At 35.7% G+C, this 21,372-nt stretch overlaps 1 protein-coding gene across 4 annotated transcripts in view; it reads left to right on the top strand.

Annotated features, from left to right (window-relative positions):
• FBXW7 (F-box and WD repeat domain containing 7) overlaps positions 1-21,372 on the top strand; it is a 215,993-nt gene that overhangs the window by 131,564 nt on the left and 63,057 nt on the right. The window contains exon 1 of one of the 4 annotated variants that reach the window (XM_061142507.1): positions 20,978-21,207. The exons of the other annotated variants lie outside the window; for them this stretch is intronic. Within the exon in view, the coding sequence (XP_060998490.1) occupies positions 21,061-21,207 (147 nt within the window). The 5' untranslated portion in view covers positions 20,978-21,060. Of the gene's footprint in view, positions 1-20,977; positions 21,208-21,372 lie in introns of those variants that run through there. 4 annotated transcript variants of the gene reach the window in all.

Below are 21,372 nucleotides of genomic sequence, written 5' to 3'. Positions count from 1 at the left end.
AGAGTAAGTGGCAAACTTTGTAGGACAATGTTCCTAACATCTGAAATCTAATAGGGCTCTGAATTCTCCTGTATTTAGGTAGAGTTCTAGAAAACAATGACCACATCAGAAAGCCCCTGACCTTGTCTTTATGTAAAACAAAGAGCCGAATTTCAAATTCTGTTAGTTGGAGAGAGGTCCAGAGGACAGTTATATTGAATAATATATACTGGGAAACAGCCCAACAAATAGCCATGCCTCCTCCATTTGTGGAGGATGACAGACTGGAAAACATTGACTCAGCCCGGTTTAATCCATTTTTGAATATGTGGAGAGGGTGGTGAACCCGGACAGAAGGGACACATTGGAGGAGACAAGTTTCCCCTACCATAGTAGAGTGAAAAGAGCTTTTCAGACTTGAGCTTGAATTCTGGTTTTGCTACTCATTATATGGCCATAAATATGCAGTCTCATTGACCTGTTTTTTCCCTTACCTGTAAAACAAGACTGTAACACCTACTTCACATATTTTTTTGTAAGGATTGAGTGAAGTGATTTACACAAAGCAAGTAGTGTAGTGCCTGGAACACGCAGGTCATGTACAACCTCATTTTGTCTGTCTGTCTGTTATCCCTCATCCCTGATCTCTCAGAATACACTTCATTCTGCTACGCAAGATACTGATCTGCGTGCTTTTTATGACCTTTAGTATTCAGTTATCATATCACCCTCTAGTGGAAAAAGTTATTAATAGAGAAACAGAGAAATGCTTTTGCCCATCTCTAATAAAAATAGAACCCATTTCCAAGTGGATGCTTTTCAAAGCTCTTCCTAATTGATAAGTATGTATCATTTCCTTCTATTAGAATTTGTCAGTTTCTCTAAATTTTCTTCTCAAACATCTGTATACTTAAATGCTTTGTGAATTTTACAACTAGATGCCAAAATGAACTTTAGTTTATGGCCAATTTCTGACTAATTCCTGCTAGTGCAGTTTAAAAAATACTTATTAACATTATTTTAAACTGTAATAGCTCTAAATGCTGGTTATATTTAAATCTGTATCCTATTTGCTGAAAATAATTAATTAATTATTGATTTTAATTGTAGACCAAAATAAACCTCCCCACAGAATGGAGAATTTTAAAAACTTTTCATAGTGTTCCATTGATTTGTACTTTATGCAAATGATAAACTTCTCTGAGGTATGCACAAATACCACAGATAGTTATACTCAAAATATTCCTGAGGCAGATTATTTTATATCTATTTAATTAAAATGAATGATCTTTATTAATGTTGTTTTTGTTGGTGATAGGGAAGATGGCATGAAGAGGTTAAGGGGATTCTGTTTTTACTTTGGTAGGTAACTCCAAAATTATGTCTCAAGGGCCCATTATTCACCCAAGCCTCAGTCCTGCATTTCTAGCTGTCTATTGGACATTGTCACCTGAGTGGTCCACTGAAAACTAAAACTACTGTTTCTTTTTTCCTACCAACTTCTTATTTTCCTCTTCAGATTTTCTAGTCTCTTAATATCTCAGCCTTCAATTCATTTGGTGAAAAAAATTGTTTGACTTTTTCTTATTATCTATTTCTGTGGATCTGTGAAGAGTTTTAAGACATTTGAACACTTGATCTTCCTTTTTCTTACCCCCAGGCATTTGTAGGATAAAAATTGAATCAGGTTTAAAAATCTTAAAAGCATCTTTACTTAATGTTTCTGTTTGCACCAAGCTATAATGCCATGTCCTTGACAAGTGTTTTTGGCCATATGAATGATTGGATGAATTTTTAAAAAATAACTTTATTTTTGGCTGTGCTGGTCTTCATTGATGCATGGATTTTTCTCTAGTTGCAGCGAACGGGGACTTCTCTTCATTGTGGTGCATGGGCTTTTTATTGTGGTGGCTTCTCTTGTTGCAGAGCATGGGCTCTAAGGCATGCGGGCTTCAGTAGCTGCAGCTCCCAGGCTCGGGAGCACAGGCTCAACAGTTGTGGCACATGGACTTAGTTGCTCTGTGGCATTTGGGATCTTCCTGGATCAGGGATAGAACCCATGTCTTCTGCACTGGCAGGCTGACTCTTACCCCTGAGCCACCAGGAAGTCCTGACTGGGCGAATTTTCAAAAATCAGTTTTTAGTTCTGTATGGATCAGTAACCCCAATCTAAGCATCTGGTTCTCCATTTCCCGCTGATGAAGCCAAATCCATAGTTGAACATTTGAAGATTTTTCACAATCTTACCAATTTCTTTCTACTTGATTTCATCTCCATTTCCCCCCTTGCCTTTACTTAGCTTCAGCCAGATCTTTCAGAATCCAGGCCAAATTCCATCTCTATCTTTACACCTTCCTAGAACTAGAAAATTCAATTCCTTGAACCCATTATTTGCTCTCTACATTATGCAGTTCATTTGGTGTTATCTTGTGACTTTTGGGGTAAGTGTTGTCTTGAGTTGACGTTTACTTCTTTTATTTTTTGAGCAGTAGAAATTTGATGTATTTGTCTCTAGTGCTGATTCATGTTGAACATTGAAGTTTCATAAATTGTAATTTGAGCAATTCTCATTTCACCTCTTAAGATGTACCCAAATTAGACTATAAATTATACATAAGCATGCCATTTAAGTTTAGCTTAAAGCTCAGATATTCAATATGAAGATAGTTACATTGAGGAATATTATAATTTTCAATTACATTTAGCAGTTGCTAATATTGCAATTAGCAATTGATTCCCCTGAGAATTTAAGAACCATGTTGCAAAGATGCAGAAATCAATTGAAGGTAACTCATACAGTCATTAAAAATCTTGTTTTTAAAGGAAATTAAATAACAGGAAACTTTATATTTACTAAAAATATAGAACTCAAAACTATGTATATAATATGATTCTAACTATGAAACAAACATATAATAATCTATATATGCATGGGAAAAAGTCAGAAAGAATTAAATCAAATGTTAGAAATTATCTCTGAATGTGGTTGAATTATTTTTATTTTTTCTTATATACTTTTCAGAATTTTCCAAGCTTGTTACAACAGACATATATTACTATCATTTATTACTTATAAAACTGTATCTACTAGAAACCAGTTATTATTCTACTTAGTTTTTTTGGATAGCTTCCATAATGTATAATGCTCCAATGGAAGACTGGATAGAAAGACATCTCTCACAACATTATGTAGGACATTATGTAGTCTCTTCATGAAAATGTAGCTGAATATAGTGGGGAAAAAAATTAAAACTGCCACTAGTTTCAAATGACATGTTATGTAGAAAACCCTTGAGACTCTACTAAAAAAACTTTTGGAATAAATGAATTCAGTAACATTTCAGAATAGAGGATCACTGCACAAAATCTCTTGCATTTTTATGTGTCAATACTGAAATATCAGATAAGTGAGGAAAACAATCTTTTTTTGCAGTTGTATCAAAAAGAATAAAATACCTAGAAATTAACCAAGGAAGTGAAAGACCCGAATACTGAAAAGTACAAAACATTAACGAAAGAAATTGAACACAAATACAAAGGTACTCTGTGCTAATGAGTTGGAAGAATATTGTTAAAGTGTCCGAACTATTGGAAGCAATCTACTAATTCAGTGCAATTCCTAACAAAATTCCAATGGCATTTTTCACAAAAATAGAACAATCCTAAAATTTGTATAGAACCACAAGAGACACTGAATAATCAAAGCAATCTTGAGAAAGAAGAACAAAGGTGGAAATGTCACACACCCTGATTTCAAACTAATTCTTCACATCCCTAGGACTCAGGTGCTATGCTGGCTATTCTCTAAGGTCATCCTTACCACATTATTAGAGGAGGAGTAGTTACAATGATGGTATCTTTGTTTTTAGGACATTTGTTTAATATATGGTTTCTTCAGAGAGTTACTTAGAGTACCCCTTGACAGCACTTTTGGCTCTCCCTGAAACATGAATATCTTCTTTCATTTAAGATGAAGCAATTTCAGAGACTGTCTTGTAAATTATAATGCTAAACTGCTTTACCAGGAAGTCACCTGTGCTTTTCCTCCCCTCTCCTATTCCCAGTGCCTCATTTCTTCAAACTGATTAAATACAGTCTTAATCTCCTGTAAGTCAACTTTTTTTTACTTTTACTCTTGTCCTAAATCTCAATCCCGTCTTTGACTTGTCTTCTGGGGAATACAGTTTTCATGTGTTTCATTTCCTTGGTTGCTGTAATGAATGTCTGCCATCCACAAATTATTATAAGAGAAAACCAAGTTGGGTGAATTATAGAAGTAGAATACAAAGAAAAGAAAATGTTATTAAAGAATTTGGATTAGTTGTATTCTAAATACCTACCTAATTTGTAGTCATGACACTATTATTTTGTTTCTTCTTTGAAAATTTCCTTAAATTTAATACTGTTTAGTTTTAATTGAGAGACGTTGTCTCTTCTCTGTTTAGAATTGGAATTTATGGGGGGGGAAAGGGGCTGTTTTTATGTCTGTTTTATGGAAAACTTTAAAAGCATTTCACAGTTCTTTCAGAATCTTCTGGATACTCTAAACATGAAAGAAAGCATGTAGGAATAAAACCATAGAAAATAAAATCTATTTGGATTTTTGTAGAAGTCATAAGTCATACATGTATAGCATACTTAGTAAATCAGAGAAAGTATTATTTTTTACTATGAAATGTCATATATAAGAGTTAAGAATTCATCTGTTTCTTCACTGAACACTAGAGGGCCATATGGTACCTTATTACTGCTTTTAATGTATTTAAATATATTTAGTAGGTGCTTTTTATCTTACACTTTGTGTTCTAGTACATTATTTCTTGCTCAGAATTAGAAACTAATATCTGGAGTAGTTACGTACAGTGTCATATAATATGTGAGATACCTAGTCTTCCCTTTTTTTTTTTTTTTTAACCAGAAGCTATCATATATTCATTTTGCTATTTTAAAACAACATTGATAACAAAAAGTGAACAAAGAGTGAGCCTTCGGATGACCATACATATGTGCCCAAACTTACTGTGCTTTGGGAATATGTGTATGTTTCTTGGAAAACTCTCAAATATCTGCAGTTAAGTGCATTAAAAACAAAAGTCCTATCACTGTTGCTCGGGGCATCCTCGGTGTAGATGTGAGAAAAGAATGATCCCTCTGAAAGACTATCCTTCTTGTTCAGATTTCCTCTTTTGTTAACATAGAAGGTAATATTCTTGCACATAACCTATTCATCCTGAACTAAAGAATATTTGAACAGATGATTCTTCCTCAATTTCTTTTAGTCACTTGGGGTGAAGAAATAAGAAATACGGTCTGCAGTTCCTAGACAGGTGGTATGAATGAGTGAGGAAAGTCATGACTGAGTCTGTAAGATTGTTCATGTTCTTATGAATTGCAGGACACGTGCCTTCCCTAAAAGGTACTAACATTCAGTTAGAAAAGAAAAGCATTGTGCAGGCTCCAAAAAACACTGACTTTGAGTGACATTTGACCTCTGAATTGCTATTATCTTTGATAGCTTTTAAAAAGGAAATTCAACACCTTAAATATGAAGTATAGACTGGGTTAAATTTTTATTTCTCCCTCAAACATACTTTAGAGAACACTTGTCATATTCTTTGGCATTGCTTTTCTTAGGGATTAGAATGAAAACTGACCTTTTCTAGTCCTGTGGCCACTGCTGAGTTTTCCAAATTTGCTGGCATATTGAGTGCAGCACTTTCACAGCATCATATTTAAGGATTTGAAATAGCTCAGTTGGGATTCCATCTCCTCCACTAGCTTTGTCCGTAGTGATACTTCCTAAGGCCCACTTGACTTCACATTCCAGGAGGTCTGGCTCTAGGTGAGTGATCACATCATCCTATTATCTCAATCCTGAAGATCTTTTTTGTATAGTTCTTTTGTGTATTCTTGCCACTTCTTGTTAATATCTTCTGCTTCTGTTAGGTCTATACCATTTCTGTCCTTTACTGAACCCATGTTTGCATGAAATGTTCCCTTGGTATCTCTAATTTTCTTGAAGAGATCTCTAGTCTTTCCTGTTCTATTGTTTTCTTCTATTTCTTTGCACTGATTACTGAGGAAGTCTTTTTTTTTATCTCTCCTTGCTATTCTTTGGAACTCTGCATTCAAATGGGTATATCTTTCCTTTGCCCCTTTGCTTTTCGCTTCCCGTCTTTTCACAGCTATTTGTAAGGCCTCCTCAGACAGCCATTTTGCTTTTTTGCACTTCTTTTTCTTGGGGATGGTCTTGCTCCCTATCTCCTGTACAATATCACAAATCTCCATCCATAGTTCATCAGGCACTCTGTCTATCAGATCTAGTCTCTTAAATCTATTTCTCACTTCCATTGTATAATCATAAGGGGTTTGATTTAGGTCATACCTGAATGGTCTAGTGATTTTCCCTACTTTCTTCAATTTAACTCTGAATTTGGCAATAAGCAGTTCATGATCTGAACCACAGTCAGCTCCTGGTCTTGTTTTTGCTGACTGTATAGAGCTTTTTCATCTTTGGCTGCCAAGAATATAATCAGTCTGATTTTGGTGATGACCATCTGGTGATATCCATGTGTAGAGTCTTCTCTTGTGTTGTTGGAAGAGGGTGTTTGCTATGACCAAAGTCATAGCACCAAAGTCATAGGAAAGTAATGCTCAAAATTCTCCAAGCCAGGCTTCAACAATACATGAACCGCGAACTTCCAGATGTTCAAGCTGGTTTTAGAAAAGGCAGAGGAACCAGAGATGAAATTGACAACATCCGCTGGATCATCGAAAAATGAAGAGAGTTCCAGAAAAACATCTATATCTGCTCTATTGACTTTGCCAAAACCGTTGACTGTGTAGATCACAATAAACTGTGGAAAATCCTGAAAGAGATGGGAATACCAGACCACCTGACCTGCCTCTTGAGAAATCTGTATGCAGGTCAGGAAGCAACAGTTAGAGCTGGACATGGAACAACAGACTGGTTCCAAATAGGAAAAGGAGTACGTCAAGGCTGTATGTTGTCACCGTGCTTATTTAACTTATATGCAGAATACATCATGAGAAATGCTGGGCTGGATGAAGCACAAGCTGGAATCAAGATTGCTGGGAGAAATATCAATAACCTCAGATATGCAGATGACAGCACCCTTATGACAGAAAGCAAAGAAGAACTAAAGAGCCTCTTGTTGAAAGTGAAAGAGGAGAGTGAAAAAGTTGGTTTAAAGCTCAACATTCAGAAAACTAAGATTACGGCATCTGGTCCCATCACTTCATGGCAAGTAGATGAGGAAACAGTGGAAACAGTGGCAGACTTTATTTTTTGGACTCCAAAGTCACTGCAGATGGTAACTGCAGCCATGAAATATAAAGACGCTTACTCCTTGGAAGGAAAGTTATGATGAACCTAGACTGCATATTAAAAAGCAGAGACATTACTTTGCCAACAAAGGTCCATCTAGTCAAGGCTATGGTGTTTCCAGTAGTCATGTATGGATGTGAGAGTTGGAATATAAAGAAAGCTGAGCGCGAAAGAATTGATGCTTTTGAACTGTGGTGTTGGAGAAGACCCTTGAGAGTCTCTTGGACTGCAAGGAAATCCGATCAGTCCATCCTAAAGGAAATCAGTCCTGAATGTTCATTGGAAGGACTGATGCTGAAGCTGAAACTCCAACACTTTGGCCACCTGATATGAAGAACTGACTCATTTGAAAAGACCCCGATGCTGGGGAAGATTGAAGGCAGGAGGAGAAGGGGACGACAGAGGGTGAAATGGTTGGATGGCATCACCAACTCAATGGACATGAGTTTGAGTCATCTCTGGGAGTTGGTGATGGACAAGGAGGCCTGGCATGCTGCAGTCCATGGGGTCGCAAAGAGTCGGACACGACTGAGCGACTGAACTGAACTGTCACTATTTATTTCTATATTATATTTTGGAGCAAAAAATAAGGGCATTTTCTCTTCCACCAGTATTGATACTTCCCTTTTTGTAATGGAAGATTAGAGTGAACTCAGGGGAAATACAGTGTTACCTCCTCATAGCTCAGTTGGTAAAAAATCTGCCTGCATTGCAGGAGACCCTGGTTCGATTCCTGGATCGGGAAGATCTGCTGGAGAAGGGATAGGCTACCCACTCCAGTATTCTCGGGCTTCCCTTGTGGCTCAGCTGGTAAGGAATCTGCCTGCAATGCGGGAGATCTGGGTTCGATCCCTGGTTTGGGAAGATCCCCTGGAGAAGGGAAAGGCTACCCACTCCCAATATTCTGGTCTGGAGAATTCTGGGGCCTATACAGTTCATGGGGTTGCAAAGAGTCAGACACAACTGAGTGACTTACACACACACCCCCCTAGAGGAGCGTCTGAACATGGACAGAGAAGGAGCAACCATATAGTTCAAGTCTTCAAAGAACCATTGTTTCAGTTTCTCTTCCTTATATTTGTTAATTTTAATGTCAAGTTATTTCCTCAAATTAGTTACTATAAATAAGTGATAAAACTTTGATCTTTAGTTCTAAATTATATTGAGGAGTTAGTCCTCTTGAATCCTCATGAATCCACTGCTCTGATAGACAGTGTTCTCTGATAAAGTTATATTTTGTGTAATGTTTGCTGTTTTTTGGATTATTACCAGTTTTTGAAAATCACACTTACTGCTGTATTTTAACAGGCTGACACTAGCCTCAATGATTAAACACTGAGCTAGAATTCTGATCTTTTTCTCTGATTATGATATTAACTACATTTACCAAGTAAATTATGCTAATATTTTGGTGACTGTTAATTGGTCAATAGTGTTAAAAAAAAAAAAAGAGAAACAGATCAGTGTCTGGATATAGTGGGAAACGATCTCCTTCCTAGAGAATGAGAGATATTAGATTCTATTGATGGAATGAAGACATAAAAATACTGCCTGTTTAACATGTATCTGGAGAAAACATTAGTTTATAGTTAAAATTTGGTTCAATTTAGCAATATTATTGAGCACCCAAAGAATTGCCATTTTTCTTCTAAGATGCACCACAATTTAACACTAACTTTTAAGGGAGTAGGGAGAGGAAGGCATGGGAGCATATTGCTGTGGCAGATGCTTGCATCTGCTATAAGGGCATTATGTTTCAAAAAGGGTGGTGGGGGTGGGACAAGTCTGAGGTTGAGGGTGTAAAGGTAAGATCACTCTGATTTTCTAAAAAGTCAGAAGGTTTGGGAAAATCAGGTTAGTATGATAACTAGAAATGTTTCTAGAATAACATTCACTTGTCTTGTAACTAATTTCCAGCAGTGATTCCTTGACTATGCTGAAATGATTTTCTTCCAAAAAATCTTTTTAACCTCCTTTCTCCCATCACAACTTATAGGAGACACAAACTCGAGGCATAGGGGCCAGAAAGGTAATTTAAATGAATGAAATTAATGAAATAGACTAAGTATACTACCTGGGGCGCCAAAACATCTTTAAATAAAGGGGATGACTGAAACGGGATCCTAATATTGTCTGTTTTCCAGTTTTTCAAGTTGCACTGTAATTCCAGATTTTTCAATGATAATTTCTCAATTTTTTGTATGTTGGCATCCAAATTTTTCAAAAGCATTTCTGTGAGCTGGTTTGACCCATAGACCACCCATTTCCAGTGGACATGACATGTGGTAGAGGAGTGTGCTGTTAATCAGTCATTGCAAAATTAAAATAGTTTTCATCCATTAAGAACGTTTTGAGTTGGCTGGAGTGGAAGAGCACCATATAGAGAGCACAGTGTCTTAGCAGGAACCCAAGGACCTTTTTAGGTAGTGAACTGCCAAATGAATTAGCCCTGTTTAAAAGAAATTCACAAGGAATAACTTTCACAAGGAATTTGATGTGGCATATATATGTATATATAAACACATAGAATAATCAAGTGTACATGACAGTCAGAACCAGGGAAAATAGCGGAGTAGAGTATAAAGACAAAGCTGTGAGAAGAGGTAAGGAGTGGGTTATGATGAGTTGGACTAAGCTGTTACAGGTTGGTCTTTGGGGTCACAAGGAGTTAGACACAACTGAGCAACTGAACTGAACTGGCCTCTCATAAGGACTAGTATTCCTTCAAGTGTGACCCATCAGAAACATCTGGAATGCTTACTAAAAGTATGACTTGCTGAGTTACATTCCAGAACTACTTAACCAAGGAATATGTATTTTTAACAAACTCCTACCTGATTTTAATGTAGATTAAAGTTTGTGTAACCTTGGATGGTCTCTCTGCTTCCTTATGATAAAATTAAGAGGAGAAAGTGCTGAGTCCTCTCAAGGGAAAATATGTCAGTCTCTCTCTCACACACAAACCCCCTTCCCTAATAATATATAAGAAGAGTTACTCACATGGGGCTTCATAAGTGATTCTGCCCTCGATAGCATAACATCTATAACAAACGCATCAATGCTTTTAAATACTGGTAAGTAAAGTGGTAAAGAATCTGCCTGCCAATGCAGGGGATACAAGAGATGCAGGTTCAATCCCTGGATCAGGAAGATCCCCTGGAGAAGGAAATGGCAACCCACTCCAGTGTTTTTACCTGGAAAATCATATGGACAGAGGAGCCTGGTGGGCTACAGTCCATGGGGCTGCAAAGAGTCGGACAGGACTCAGCAACTGAGGACAAGATTGTGATCTCTGAAGTCAAGACTGTGAAGTTTTTAAACACTAGGGCTGTCATTTCATGGCACTTTACCTTGGGCAAACTGTTAACGTCTCTTATACAGTTACTTTAAGGATGATAGTAGTATCATAATTATTGTGATACTGGTAATAATAATAATACTTGTCAGTATTATTAAGAGGATTCAATGAGATAATGTTTGTAAAGTACTTAGAAAGTAACTGGCAGATAATAAATCCTTAATGAATGTTAAGTATTATATTTCATAAGATTTATTGTAATGTAAAAAGATTGTGCTAAGGCTAGCTTAACAGACTAGTACAGGCTAGAGAATACTATGCAAAATATTTTTAGTTTCAAAGATAGCAACTTTCTTAGGTGGGTTGAAACTATTCCACTAATTTTTGTCTGAGTTATTTTGACTTTTAGCATAGAGTTCAGCTGTTTGATACTGTAAATTTTGTTAGTACTAACTGTGAAGTGGTTTTGCTCTCTGACAGGTGTTTGTTTTCCTAATTTGGTTGTTAATGTTGAACCTGGAAGGAATTTGAAAGAAAATCCAAAAGTACTTTTGGTAATCCTGGGGCATGGAGTCCTTACATGAAGACTAGTTCTATTCAGTAATGCTAGTTCCTGAATTGAATAGCTGGAACTGGAATATATGCAAGAGAAAATTCTCTTTGGCACATCTGTAGAAATTCTAGAATTACTGCTTGATACTATAGAAAATACCTTTATTTTTCATAGGTAAGAGATTATTATAAACAAACAAAAGCAGTCTTTACTAATGGAAATGATCTTTCCTTAGAATCTATTTTAGCGAACACATTTTGTAAATAAGTGTTGGTGTAAGCTACTAGATGTGTCTGGTGTAGAACATGGACTCGATTCCTCCTAATAATAAGAATTATTGTCAGAGTAGCACTTTGCCTGTAAACTTTAACCTCTAATTATATGAAGTGTAAATAGAAGAATGATGATTATATTTACAGGTCATCAGGGCTAAAAGTAATGTATAAGTTTGGGCGGATGGTTCCAGAAAAGGATTATTTCATTGAAATGTACCATGTTCTTCTGTTCAGTGGTCTTTGCTAATGCTACTATTAAAGATAACTTCTGTGTTTTAGAAAAACAGTTGCTTTTAGAAGATGCTTTACTTTCCAAGTGAAAAATGCTTTCCCCCACTATGTTTCTGATTGGCCTTAAATGGCAGTTTCTAGTTATTGAAATCAGATGCAAATGAAAAATGGATATATGAAGAGAATACTGGTGAATTTTGAGAGCTAAGTGCCAAGAGTCGTTCATTTGGTTAGCTATAGATGTTGGCTTTATATGTCAACATTATAAATTTAATTGTCAGGAATGAATTGTTTGTACTTTACCAATATACCACCATCTGTTTTAGGGTCTAATGGGTGAAAAATTTAAATATGCTGAGGTGCATCTATAAGGTTTATTACTTAAATTTTCAGTCTTCTGGTTTATTTATTTCTCTCTGTTAGCTTTTATAGAAAAGAAGATGAAAACATTTAGAATCATTATTCTGTATCATTTAGAAATCAGTAATCTTATATTTAATCTTCATTATATTTTTATGTTTTCTTAGAAAAGAACAGAGCAGAGATTGCAAATTAATATCTTATGTAGTGATTTTTTTAAAACAAATTTGAATATGTTGCAAATACATGAAAATCTGTAAAGTTCACATAAAAAAATATTGATGCTTCACCTTCTTTTGCAAATATAGACTGTCTGGCCTCACTGGGTTCATGTGTTTACATGACAACAGTTATAATACCTTTTAAGTGGCCTTTCTAGTCCTTAAACCTGACCTGTTTCTCTCCTTTATTTTACCTGCATGCCTCTCTAGGCATTTGAATTTTGCTTAGAATGAAGACAAAAGCATGATTGTAGGAAACAGAAAAAGTGAGTTGATTTTTCCTTTCTTAGTCACATATCAAACTAGTTTGGATATAAATCCAAGTCAAAGTAATATGTAACTGCTGCTGCTAAGTCGCTTCAGTCGTGTCCAACTCTTTGCGACCCCATAGACAGCAGCCCACTAGGCTCCTCTATCCCTGGGATTCTCCAGGCAAGAACACTGGAGTGGGTTGCCATTTCCTTCTCCATTGCATGAAAGTGAAAAGTGAAAGTGAAGCCGCTCAGTAGTGTCCGACTTGTAGCGACCCCATGGACTGCAGCCCACCAGGCTCCTCCATCCATGGGATTTTCCAGGCAAGAGTACTGGAGTGGTGGGTTGCCATTGCCTTCTCCGGTATGTAACAGTTTGTCAAATTTATTATTAAAATAAGCAGAGACTTGCTAAACATCACGTTTCCTAATGGGTATTATCAAGGTGGGAATTTGTCACCAAAGTTTTTACCAATCTCCAAATACTTATTCATTTAAATTTTCATTCTAGCTCACATGTTATCTTTTCCATTCTCATTAAATTTTGAAATGAAAGTTCTACTAGGATGACTATCATGTTACAACAGTAAACCAGTGTTCTTGGAGCTCCTTGTTGGGTAAGATGTTTCAATTATCTATTGCCACCTAACTGGCACCCCAAAGCTTTGCAAATAACAATTATTTTATTATTTCTCATTGTTTTTGTAGGTTATGAATTTAGAAAGGGCTCCGTTGGGCATTGTCGATTTAGGGTAGAGGTCAGATGGTAGCTGGAGACGAAGTACCAGGCATCTAGAACAGCTGGGGACTAGCCCAGAGTCTTTCGTCCTCATGTGGTCTCGGGACTTACCCAGATGCAGTCTTTTTACCTGGGTCAGTTTGGGCTGCTTCGTGGCACGGTGCCTTAGCTCTGCTTATAGCAGAGCTACTTTGTGAGTATTCCAGCAAGCAAGAGGGATATGGAATCTCCTTTTTACAGCTTATCCTAGGAAGTCACATTCTGTCTTGGTTGAAACAGACTCACTTCTCATGGAAGGAGTGTCGCAGCACATTGTAAGAAGAGATTGCCAAGATGGGGGGGCATTGCTGTGACCATCTTCGAGAAGCCCAGTGTGCTATGGGAGGTCATTTCTTTGCTCTTATAACTTATTGTTTATGTTTTTCACTTCATAAAAATCACTCACTAAAACAGATTTCATATGTAATATCTGTATCTTGTGTAATTCCTTAAAATGTAGGCTAATGATACCTCACAGTCTTGTTGTGATGTTAAGTGAAAGAAATCATGACCTATTTGGAAGGAACTTACGTCAGTGTTTTATCTTTCCCTCACATCATTGTACCAGTCTGAAATGATACGTGTATTTTTTTCTAGGCTCTGTAGCTGCAAACTTCCTTTAGATCTCCGGTTGATCTCAGAGTCTCCTAGCATCCCTAGACTGCCTCCCTCCATCCTGAGAGCTTTCTGTTTCAGGCATAATCATTATTATAGGGACTGAATTTTGTCTTTTTCTTTGCTTTTAATCTTTCTTGGTAAACAGTGTTTTATTTATTGGGAAGAATGAAAACTTGAACTGTCAGTTTAGTTTAACTTCAGCTTTAAAATTAATGTTGATGTTTATCAGACGATGTATTTTGTTGAGTATGTATTTTGACAGTGTAAAAGGGCTGATGGAATCAGCTGTCAACCCATTCAAGATATTAAAATATTTTCTATACTCTAAGTAATTTTGTACTTAAATTTGAGGTGGATATTGATAAATGAGTATTTATAGTGAATAAATTATTCAGTGACTATTGTTAAGTCTCAGATGCTGTCATAGTATATTACTATAAACTGTATAACCAACGCCATGGAACTATGTTCACCTCACTCAAAACAACTGATTTTTACTTATAATTGCATCAAAAATTCAACAGTGTAGGAAATATAATCACCTCCCCCCTCCTTACTATTTTAATTTCTTAAATTGTTAACACTGTCAAATACCTTACATTTATTTTTCATAGGATAAATTCCTACAATGTGTTAAGCCATCAATTTGGTGAACTTCTGCATTATAGCTTAGTTTAATTTTTTTAAGGTATAGAAAAAAGCCCCTATATTACTTATGGTACTTTAAAGAAGTATAGTATTATGTCCTTATTTATTACTCCCTGGTCTGTAGCACTTTTCACAGTTTTTACAAGAGAAGTAAATGATTGATAAAATGTCTTTAGTTTAACTGAAAGATTAATGAAACTTTTATGCTTAAACTTGCTCATGAAAGTAAATTAAATTAAATTATGGACCTTAAAAAGCTGAAATTAGTTTTTGTCTTCTTTCTTGCACTAAAGTTTTATTTTGTGAATTGCAGAAAATTAAGTTGCTTTTAAATTACTCTGTCATCACATGAAGTTTTTGCATGATTGAAATACCTGTAATTACTATGTCATTTTTGTCATTGTTGACTTAAAGGTGTAGCTATAATAATCATCTGCTGAATTCTTGGAGAGCAGCTGTGTAAGACCAGTTTTAACAGCTGGGGTAGCCCAGCACAGACTAGAAGAGCTGATCTTGAGGCAAGTTATGTTATAGTCATTGAGAACTTCATACTAGACATTTCTGAAATACTTAATTCAATCCAATAGTTGGGTGTTTATTTTATCACAAATATTTCTTTGAATGTTTAATGAAAATAGTGAGGAAAAGTATCATCTTGATATTAACAACTAAAGTTCTAAGGCAAAATATGGGAACAAAATCCAAAGTCAGTTACTCATTTAAAAAAGTCAAATGCAAAAAAAAAAAAAGTCAAATGCACTCCAAATGTCACTGTTTATGCCAGTTTGGCAAACATGAAATTAAGAGATGCTTGCTGCTTGGAAGGAAAACTGTGAGAAACTTAGATAGCATGTTAAAAAGCAGAATCATCATTTTGCTGACAAAGGTCGGTGTAGTCGAAGCTATGGTTTTTCCAGTATTCATGTATGGAAGTGAGAGTTTAGACCGTAAAGAAGATTGAGCACCAAAGAACTGATGCTTTTGGATTTTGGTGCTGAAGAAGACTTTTGAGAGTCCCTTGGACAGCAAGAGAGATCAAGCCAGTCAATCCTAAAGGAAATCACCTCTGAATATTTGTTGGAAGGACTGATGCTAAAGCTGAAACTCCAGAACTTTGGCTTGGATGCCAAGAGCCAACTCATTTGAAAAGACTCTATCCTGGGAAAGATTCAAGGTAAAAGGAGAAGAAGGTGGCAGAGGATAAGGTGGTTAGGTAGCATCACTGACTCTGTGTACATGAATTTGAGCAAACTCTAGGAGATAGTGAAGGACAGAGGAGCCTGATGTTGCAGTCGCAACGTGTTGAACATAACACAGTAATTGAACAAGAACAACCTAAGGTGTTAGGAAAGACTAAAGAACAATGACTTAGACACAGAGAGAAGTCTGTCTCACTCTGTATCCCAGGATAAATGAGTATGCTTTATAATTCCATATTTTCATCTCAAAAGGATATTGATTCTGATTCATTCCACTTTAGTAGTGGTATAATTTTTGGAATCTGGAAATTTCCTGTTTCTGTTAATACAAAAGAATAAGTCACTTGTTGCTTAAATTCACAGACATAATAAATGATAGTTTCCCTGTCAAAAGTTTTTGATATGAGACTTTGAAAACTTACGGTACAAAATTAGAAACACTTTTAGGTTAATTTGTATCTTCCCAAGTGATTTGTTTTAGCTGATTCAAGAATAGTTTATGAAAAATAGAAAATCTTTATGCTGCTCATACGCTGTGGCCTTTGGTCTGGAGCAGTTAAATCACGGGCCTTCTGTATAATAATGAATGAAAGAAGCAGTCAAAATCCAGAATAAGCTGCTGTAAACCTTATCATTGTTGTAAGAGAATTGGAGTGTATGGAGCTACAATACATTTTAGAAATGCCGTATCATTGGTATTTTGTTACATGTAGCATTTATATTTTAATAATCTGTGGCTAATGCAGATGTTCAGAAGAAAGAAACCCAGAGAGTGATAAGCAGGCAAAATATCTTGTATAGAGAATCTGCTCTTTATCACAGGTTCCCCAATATTGAGTTCTTCTGGATGGATAGTGATACCTGGAATCTTAAAATGCTACAACACAGCTACTAAGATGTTACAGCTTAATTTTTAAATAAAATTTTGAAAGAATTTAGGAAGTCTTTCTAAAAATTGTAGAGGATTGTGTTTTAAAATATTATAGTCCAAATTATCATAGCTGGATTTTGCATCTTTGCTTGCTTTCTTAGTGATTTTTAAGGTTGAAATGTAATTTACAAAGCTCTACGGTTTTTTTTTTTTTTTTAATCCTAGTAGTAATGGTAGCTAGCAGTATTGAGCACTTACTAATGTAAAGTATTGTTCTGTGTTTCACTTACATTAACTGATTTAATCTTGATAACCGTCCTGTGAGGTAAGTTCAATATAGATGAAATTGAAGCACAGAGACATTAATTTAAGGACATACCACTAACAAGTGATAGAACCAGGCTTTGAACTATGGCAGTTTGACTCCAGCATCAGTATTTCAACTGACTATATTATACTTCTGTAATATTTGTTGATATCATTTTTAAGAGAGCTTGTCTGTTTTGAAAAATACAAGTTTGGATGGGGGTTCATAATTAAGGTTATCTTAAATGTTTTTAAAAACATGGTTGGGACTAAAAAATTTTTTTTTCTTGAACACATGGAACTAGCTGCATTTTAAAATATTAGCCATTGAGGTTCTCCTACACGTTGTCTACAGTTTCCTTAATTGACTAGGGTTTTCTTCTGTATTTGAAGATTTTGTATTTTGGTTGTTTCTGTGCTGATTTAGTGAAAAAGGAAATGGTAATACACTACAGTATTATTGCCTGGAGAATCGCGTGGACAGAGGAGCCTGGCAGGTTACAGTCCACGGGCCTGCAGAGTTGGACACAACTGAGCACACACACATGCTGATTTAGAATACTTCTTTACAAGTACTGTTAACTTGATTGCTCAGAAAAAAGAGGAAACAGTAATTTGGGAATTAGTACTCACTTTGCTCAGTCACTAATATTGTCTCTTTTTCACAGAAGTGTATTGTTGTAGACATGTAATTTTAGTGTTTGCTTGAGTTGCAATGCTCTGTACTATCCAGTGGAGGGCAGCTACTTACTGATTTAAAAAATGAGTTAAATTAGAATGTCACCACTTTGTGCTTACCAAAACTTGATACCTTGTGTAAAACACAACATTTAATATGCAAAACTGCTTTAATGTTCATTTCTATCATTACCATAAATAATCTCCTAAAAATGAAAAACTAGTTTTACTTCATAATAATTTTGCCCTCTTAAAAGCAGTAAAATGAGCCCTGTTTGTTTTAGTTTTAATTTCCCCAATCCAGATTCTTTGCAATTCCAAATCTCCTCCCTTTTCCCTGCTTTAGGATCAGAATCCAAGAAGATTAGAGAAATTTGTATCATCCTTACCTTCCAGCTATCTACCTGTAAATGCATGTGATTACAAAGTTTTTAGATAGAAAACGGAAAACTGATTTTCAGTATGGTATCTTTATTAAGTGCAAATTGAAACTGGAGTTGATCTGATTCATTTTTCTCTGCAGAATAGTTAAACTAGTGGAATGTAGTACACTCTTCTAATTTTTCTGGATTGAAATAGCACCATAGTTTAAAGTATATCTTTTATGTGGTTCCAAGAAATGAATTTTGAGGGGTTAATTAACTAAGTGATTTCGGAGATACCACTGAGACAGATTTTTTTTTTTGGAGAATAATGTCAGTCTGCATAAAGCCGTATATAATATTGACAAAGACACTGATAGTAACTTGTAGGAGGGCATTCTGCGTGAGCAGCTTCGACAAAGGGATTTTCCTAATAAGGAGGAAGAAACACTATATGACTGAAGGTTATATATTTTTTAAAAAAAAAGATTATACTTGTGTTAAATAAAGTGAGCACCAGATGAAATGCTGAGACTAGAATGAGGCTGGAGACATTCATTCTGCAAGGTAGTAAATAGTTCAGTGGGCCCATAGCCGTGTTTTTCTTAGATATCAGTCTCAGCTTTTTCTGTCTTATCAGCTTATGGTTTTCTAGTACCTTCTCTCCTATCCCTAGATCTCTATTGGTTTTCCCCCCCAGTGATTATAGTTGTATTCTTAGTCATTTGCTTTTTTATTAAAACATTGTTTTTATTGTGATTGAATACCTATAACATAAAATTTACCATGTTTAAGTGTTTAGTTCATTGGCTTTAAGTACATTCACAGTTGTGCAACCATTAGCATCTCCAGAATTTTTTTTTATCTTTTCCAAACAGAAATTCTGTACCCTTTGAACACTAGCTCCTCATTCCTCATATAAGTGGAATCATACCATATTTTTCCTTTCTTGACTGACTTATTTCACTTATCTTCAAAATTTATCTATGGTATGTCTGAATTTTCTTGCTCTTCAGGCTGAATAATACCCTTTGTATATGTGTGCACCACGCGTTTTACCCTTTCATCCATCAGCGGCCACTTAGGCTGTTTCCCCACCCTTGGCTTTCGTGAATAATGCTGCTGTGACCATGGTGTACAAATATCTGTGTGAGCCCTGGTTTTAGTTTTTGGGGTGTATGTCCAAAAGTGGAATTCCTGGATCACATAGTAATTTTTTGAGGAATCTCTCTATTTTCCACAGTAGCTATGTCTGTCTTACATTCCCACCAACAGCACACAAGGGTCCCAGTTTCTCCACATCATTCCTAACACTTATTTTTCTGTGTGTGTGTGTAAGTAATAGCCATATTAATGAATGTGCATTGTGGTTCAGGTTTTGATTTGCATTTCCCTAATGATTAGTGATATTGAGCATCTTTACATGTGCTTATTGGTCTATATATATATCTACTTGGATGAATGCAGTTGTTTACTTTTGCATAACTAAAAATGTCACATTTGCTAATGATTTTGCATTTTCAAGTATTAATTCATTTTAAATTGTGATGTCAGAGAAGGGTGTACTTTAAGAAAATAGCATCATGGCGGGACTAGGGGTATTTCTTGTGTGTGGATTGCCTTCCCAGCAACCCACTTGGTAATATTTAGTAAGATAGGTCTTTCCAGAATCAAAGAAGAAATCACCCATTTCTGACATTTCTCTTTTCTAATTCTCTCCATATCACATTCTGAAAATCTATAAATACAGTTGGAAGGGGCGAGAAGTGAGATGACTGGCTATTGGAAGAAGAAAATAGAATGGAAGGAGAGAACAAGCTAGGTGGCTGAGCATTGTGAATGGACAGTTCACATCTGTTATCTGTTTCAAAACTACTACCCATTCTCACAGGAGGGTTTTTAAAAATCATCTTCATAACATTCTAGTTCATGGGCTTGCATATGAAATGTAGCATAAAGATTAACGTGGCATAAGTGGTTAATTTAGGAAACTGTTTGAGATAATGCTAGAAAGAAGAGTTTGGGGCCACTTGGAGGAGAGTTTTCATCTCCAGACTTTATCTTAGGCATTGGGGAACCATTGAAAGTTCTTGAGGAGTGGATTATATAGCACATTCCATCTCCATGTTTTAGAAAGATATATCTGACTGTGGTATATCAGAGAAATTAGGCCCTAAGGATTTGTGATGAGCTGGTTAGTCATTATTCATTTTACTATAATTACATCACAGGTTATATTTATAAATATTTGGGTTTTAAAATATATTTAATCAGTCATGGGATTATTATACTTTCAAGTGGAATTGCTAAGTATTTCAGAATTATAGAGATTGAACTGAAATTTGCAAACAACTAAAATGTCACCTGTTAAGATTAACCTGAATTGCTTATTATTAACTGTCCAGAACTAGGGTCAATTTAATGTCTTAGTGAGTATGAGATAAAGAATGGTACGTATGGAAGAGGAAAAGAGCTTGCTAAAGACAAACACTTGAAGATAACAGTGCTCATTCTGAATATAGATAAGATAGGACAAATATATGTTTATAGTTTTTGAGCATGCATAAATACTGCCCTTAAATTTGAAGCATACTTCAAAACACTCCTAAAATAATAATGCTGATATTTGCTTAAGAAAGGCAATAAACATTCAAAAGAAAATACAGTGATTAACTTTTGGATTTTTATAGAGAAAAGTTTACTTTCACTTTCTAGGGCGTATACCTAGGTCAGTCACTGGAGAAGTTTTCAAAGGGACCCTGTAGCGCAGCCCTGCTCTGGTTGTCTCACTGACTTTGTAAGGGAGGTTCACCAGCTGTTTGACTGGCAGGAGCAGGAGCTTTCACTTCAGTAGTTTATAATTCCTGGCTATTCTAGGATAGTTTGCACTTCACCAAGCCTCAGACAGGTCAGGACATTTGGTAGGAGAAGGTTGAAAGACAAAAGCAGCAGGCCTTGGGTTCTCAGCCTTTTTTTTTTTTTTTTTTTTAATTAGAAAGTTGTATTTTAATTTGGTGGTTAGAGTTTTAGTTATGTGCCTGTATTACATGTAGAAAGTATTCATCAGCCAAGAGGAGTTTTAAAATGTCAAAACCGGGAAAGGCTACTCTAAACCATGGCTTGGTTCCTGTTGATCTTAAAAGTGCAAAAGAGCCTCTACCACATCAAACCGTGATGAAGATATTTAGCATTAGCATCATTGCCCAAGGCCTCCCCTTTTGTCGAAGACGGGTAAGTCTCACACATTTGAAAAACAGGAATATTTATTTAAATGAACTACTTCTGCTGCTTTTGGTGAAAACATGCTTCAAATTTCAGTTGATATTTATAACTAAAACTATCTCTGCATTATGTAGCCCCTGAAAACTTCTGTAAGTGATAGTTTTAATAACATGA

This window comes from Dama dama, chromosome 5, assembly GCF_033118175.1.
Source record: "Dama dama isolate Ldn47 chromosome 5, ASM3311817v1, whole genome shotgun sequence".
NCBI lineage: Eukaryota > Metazoa > Chordata > Mammalia > Artiodactyla > Cervidae > Dama > Dama dama.
The sequence above is the reverse complement of the archived record's forward strand: the minus strand, read 5'-3'. Positions and strand labels throughout refer to the sequence as shown.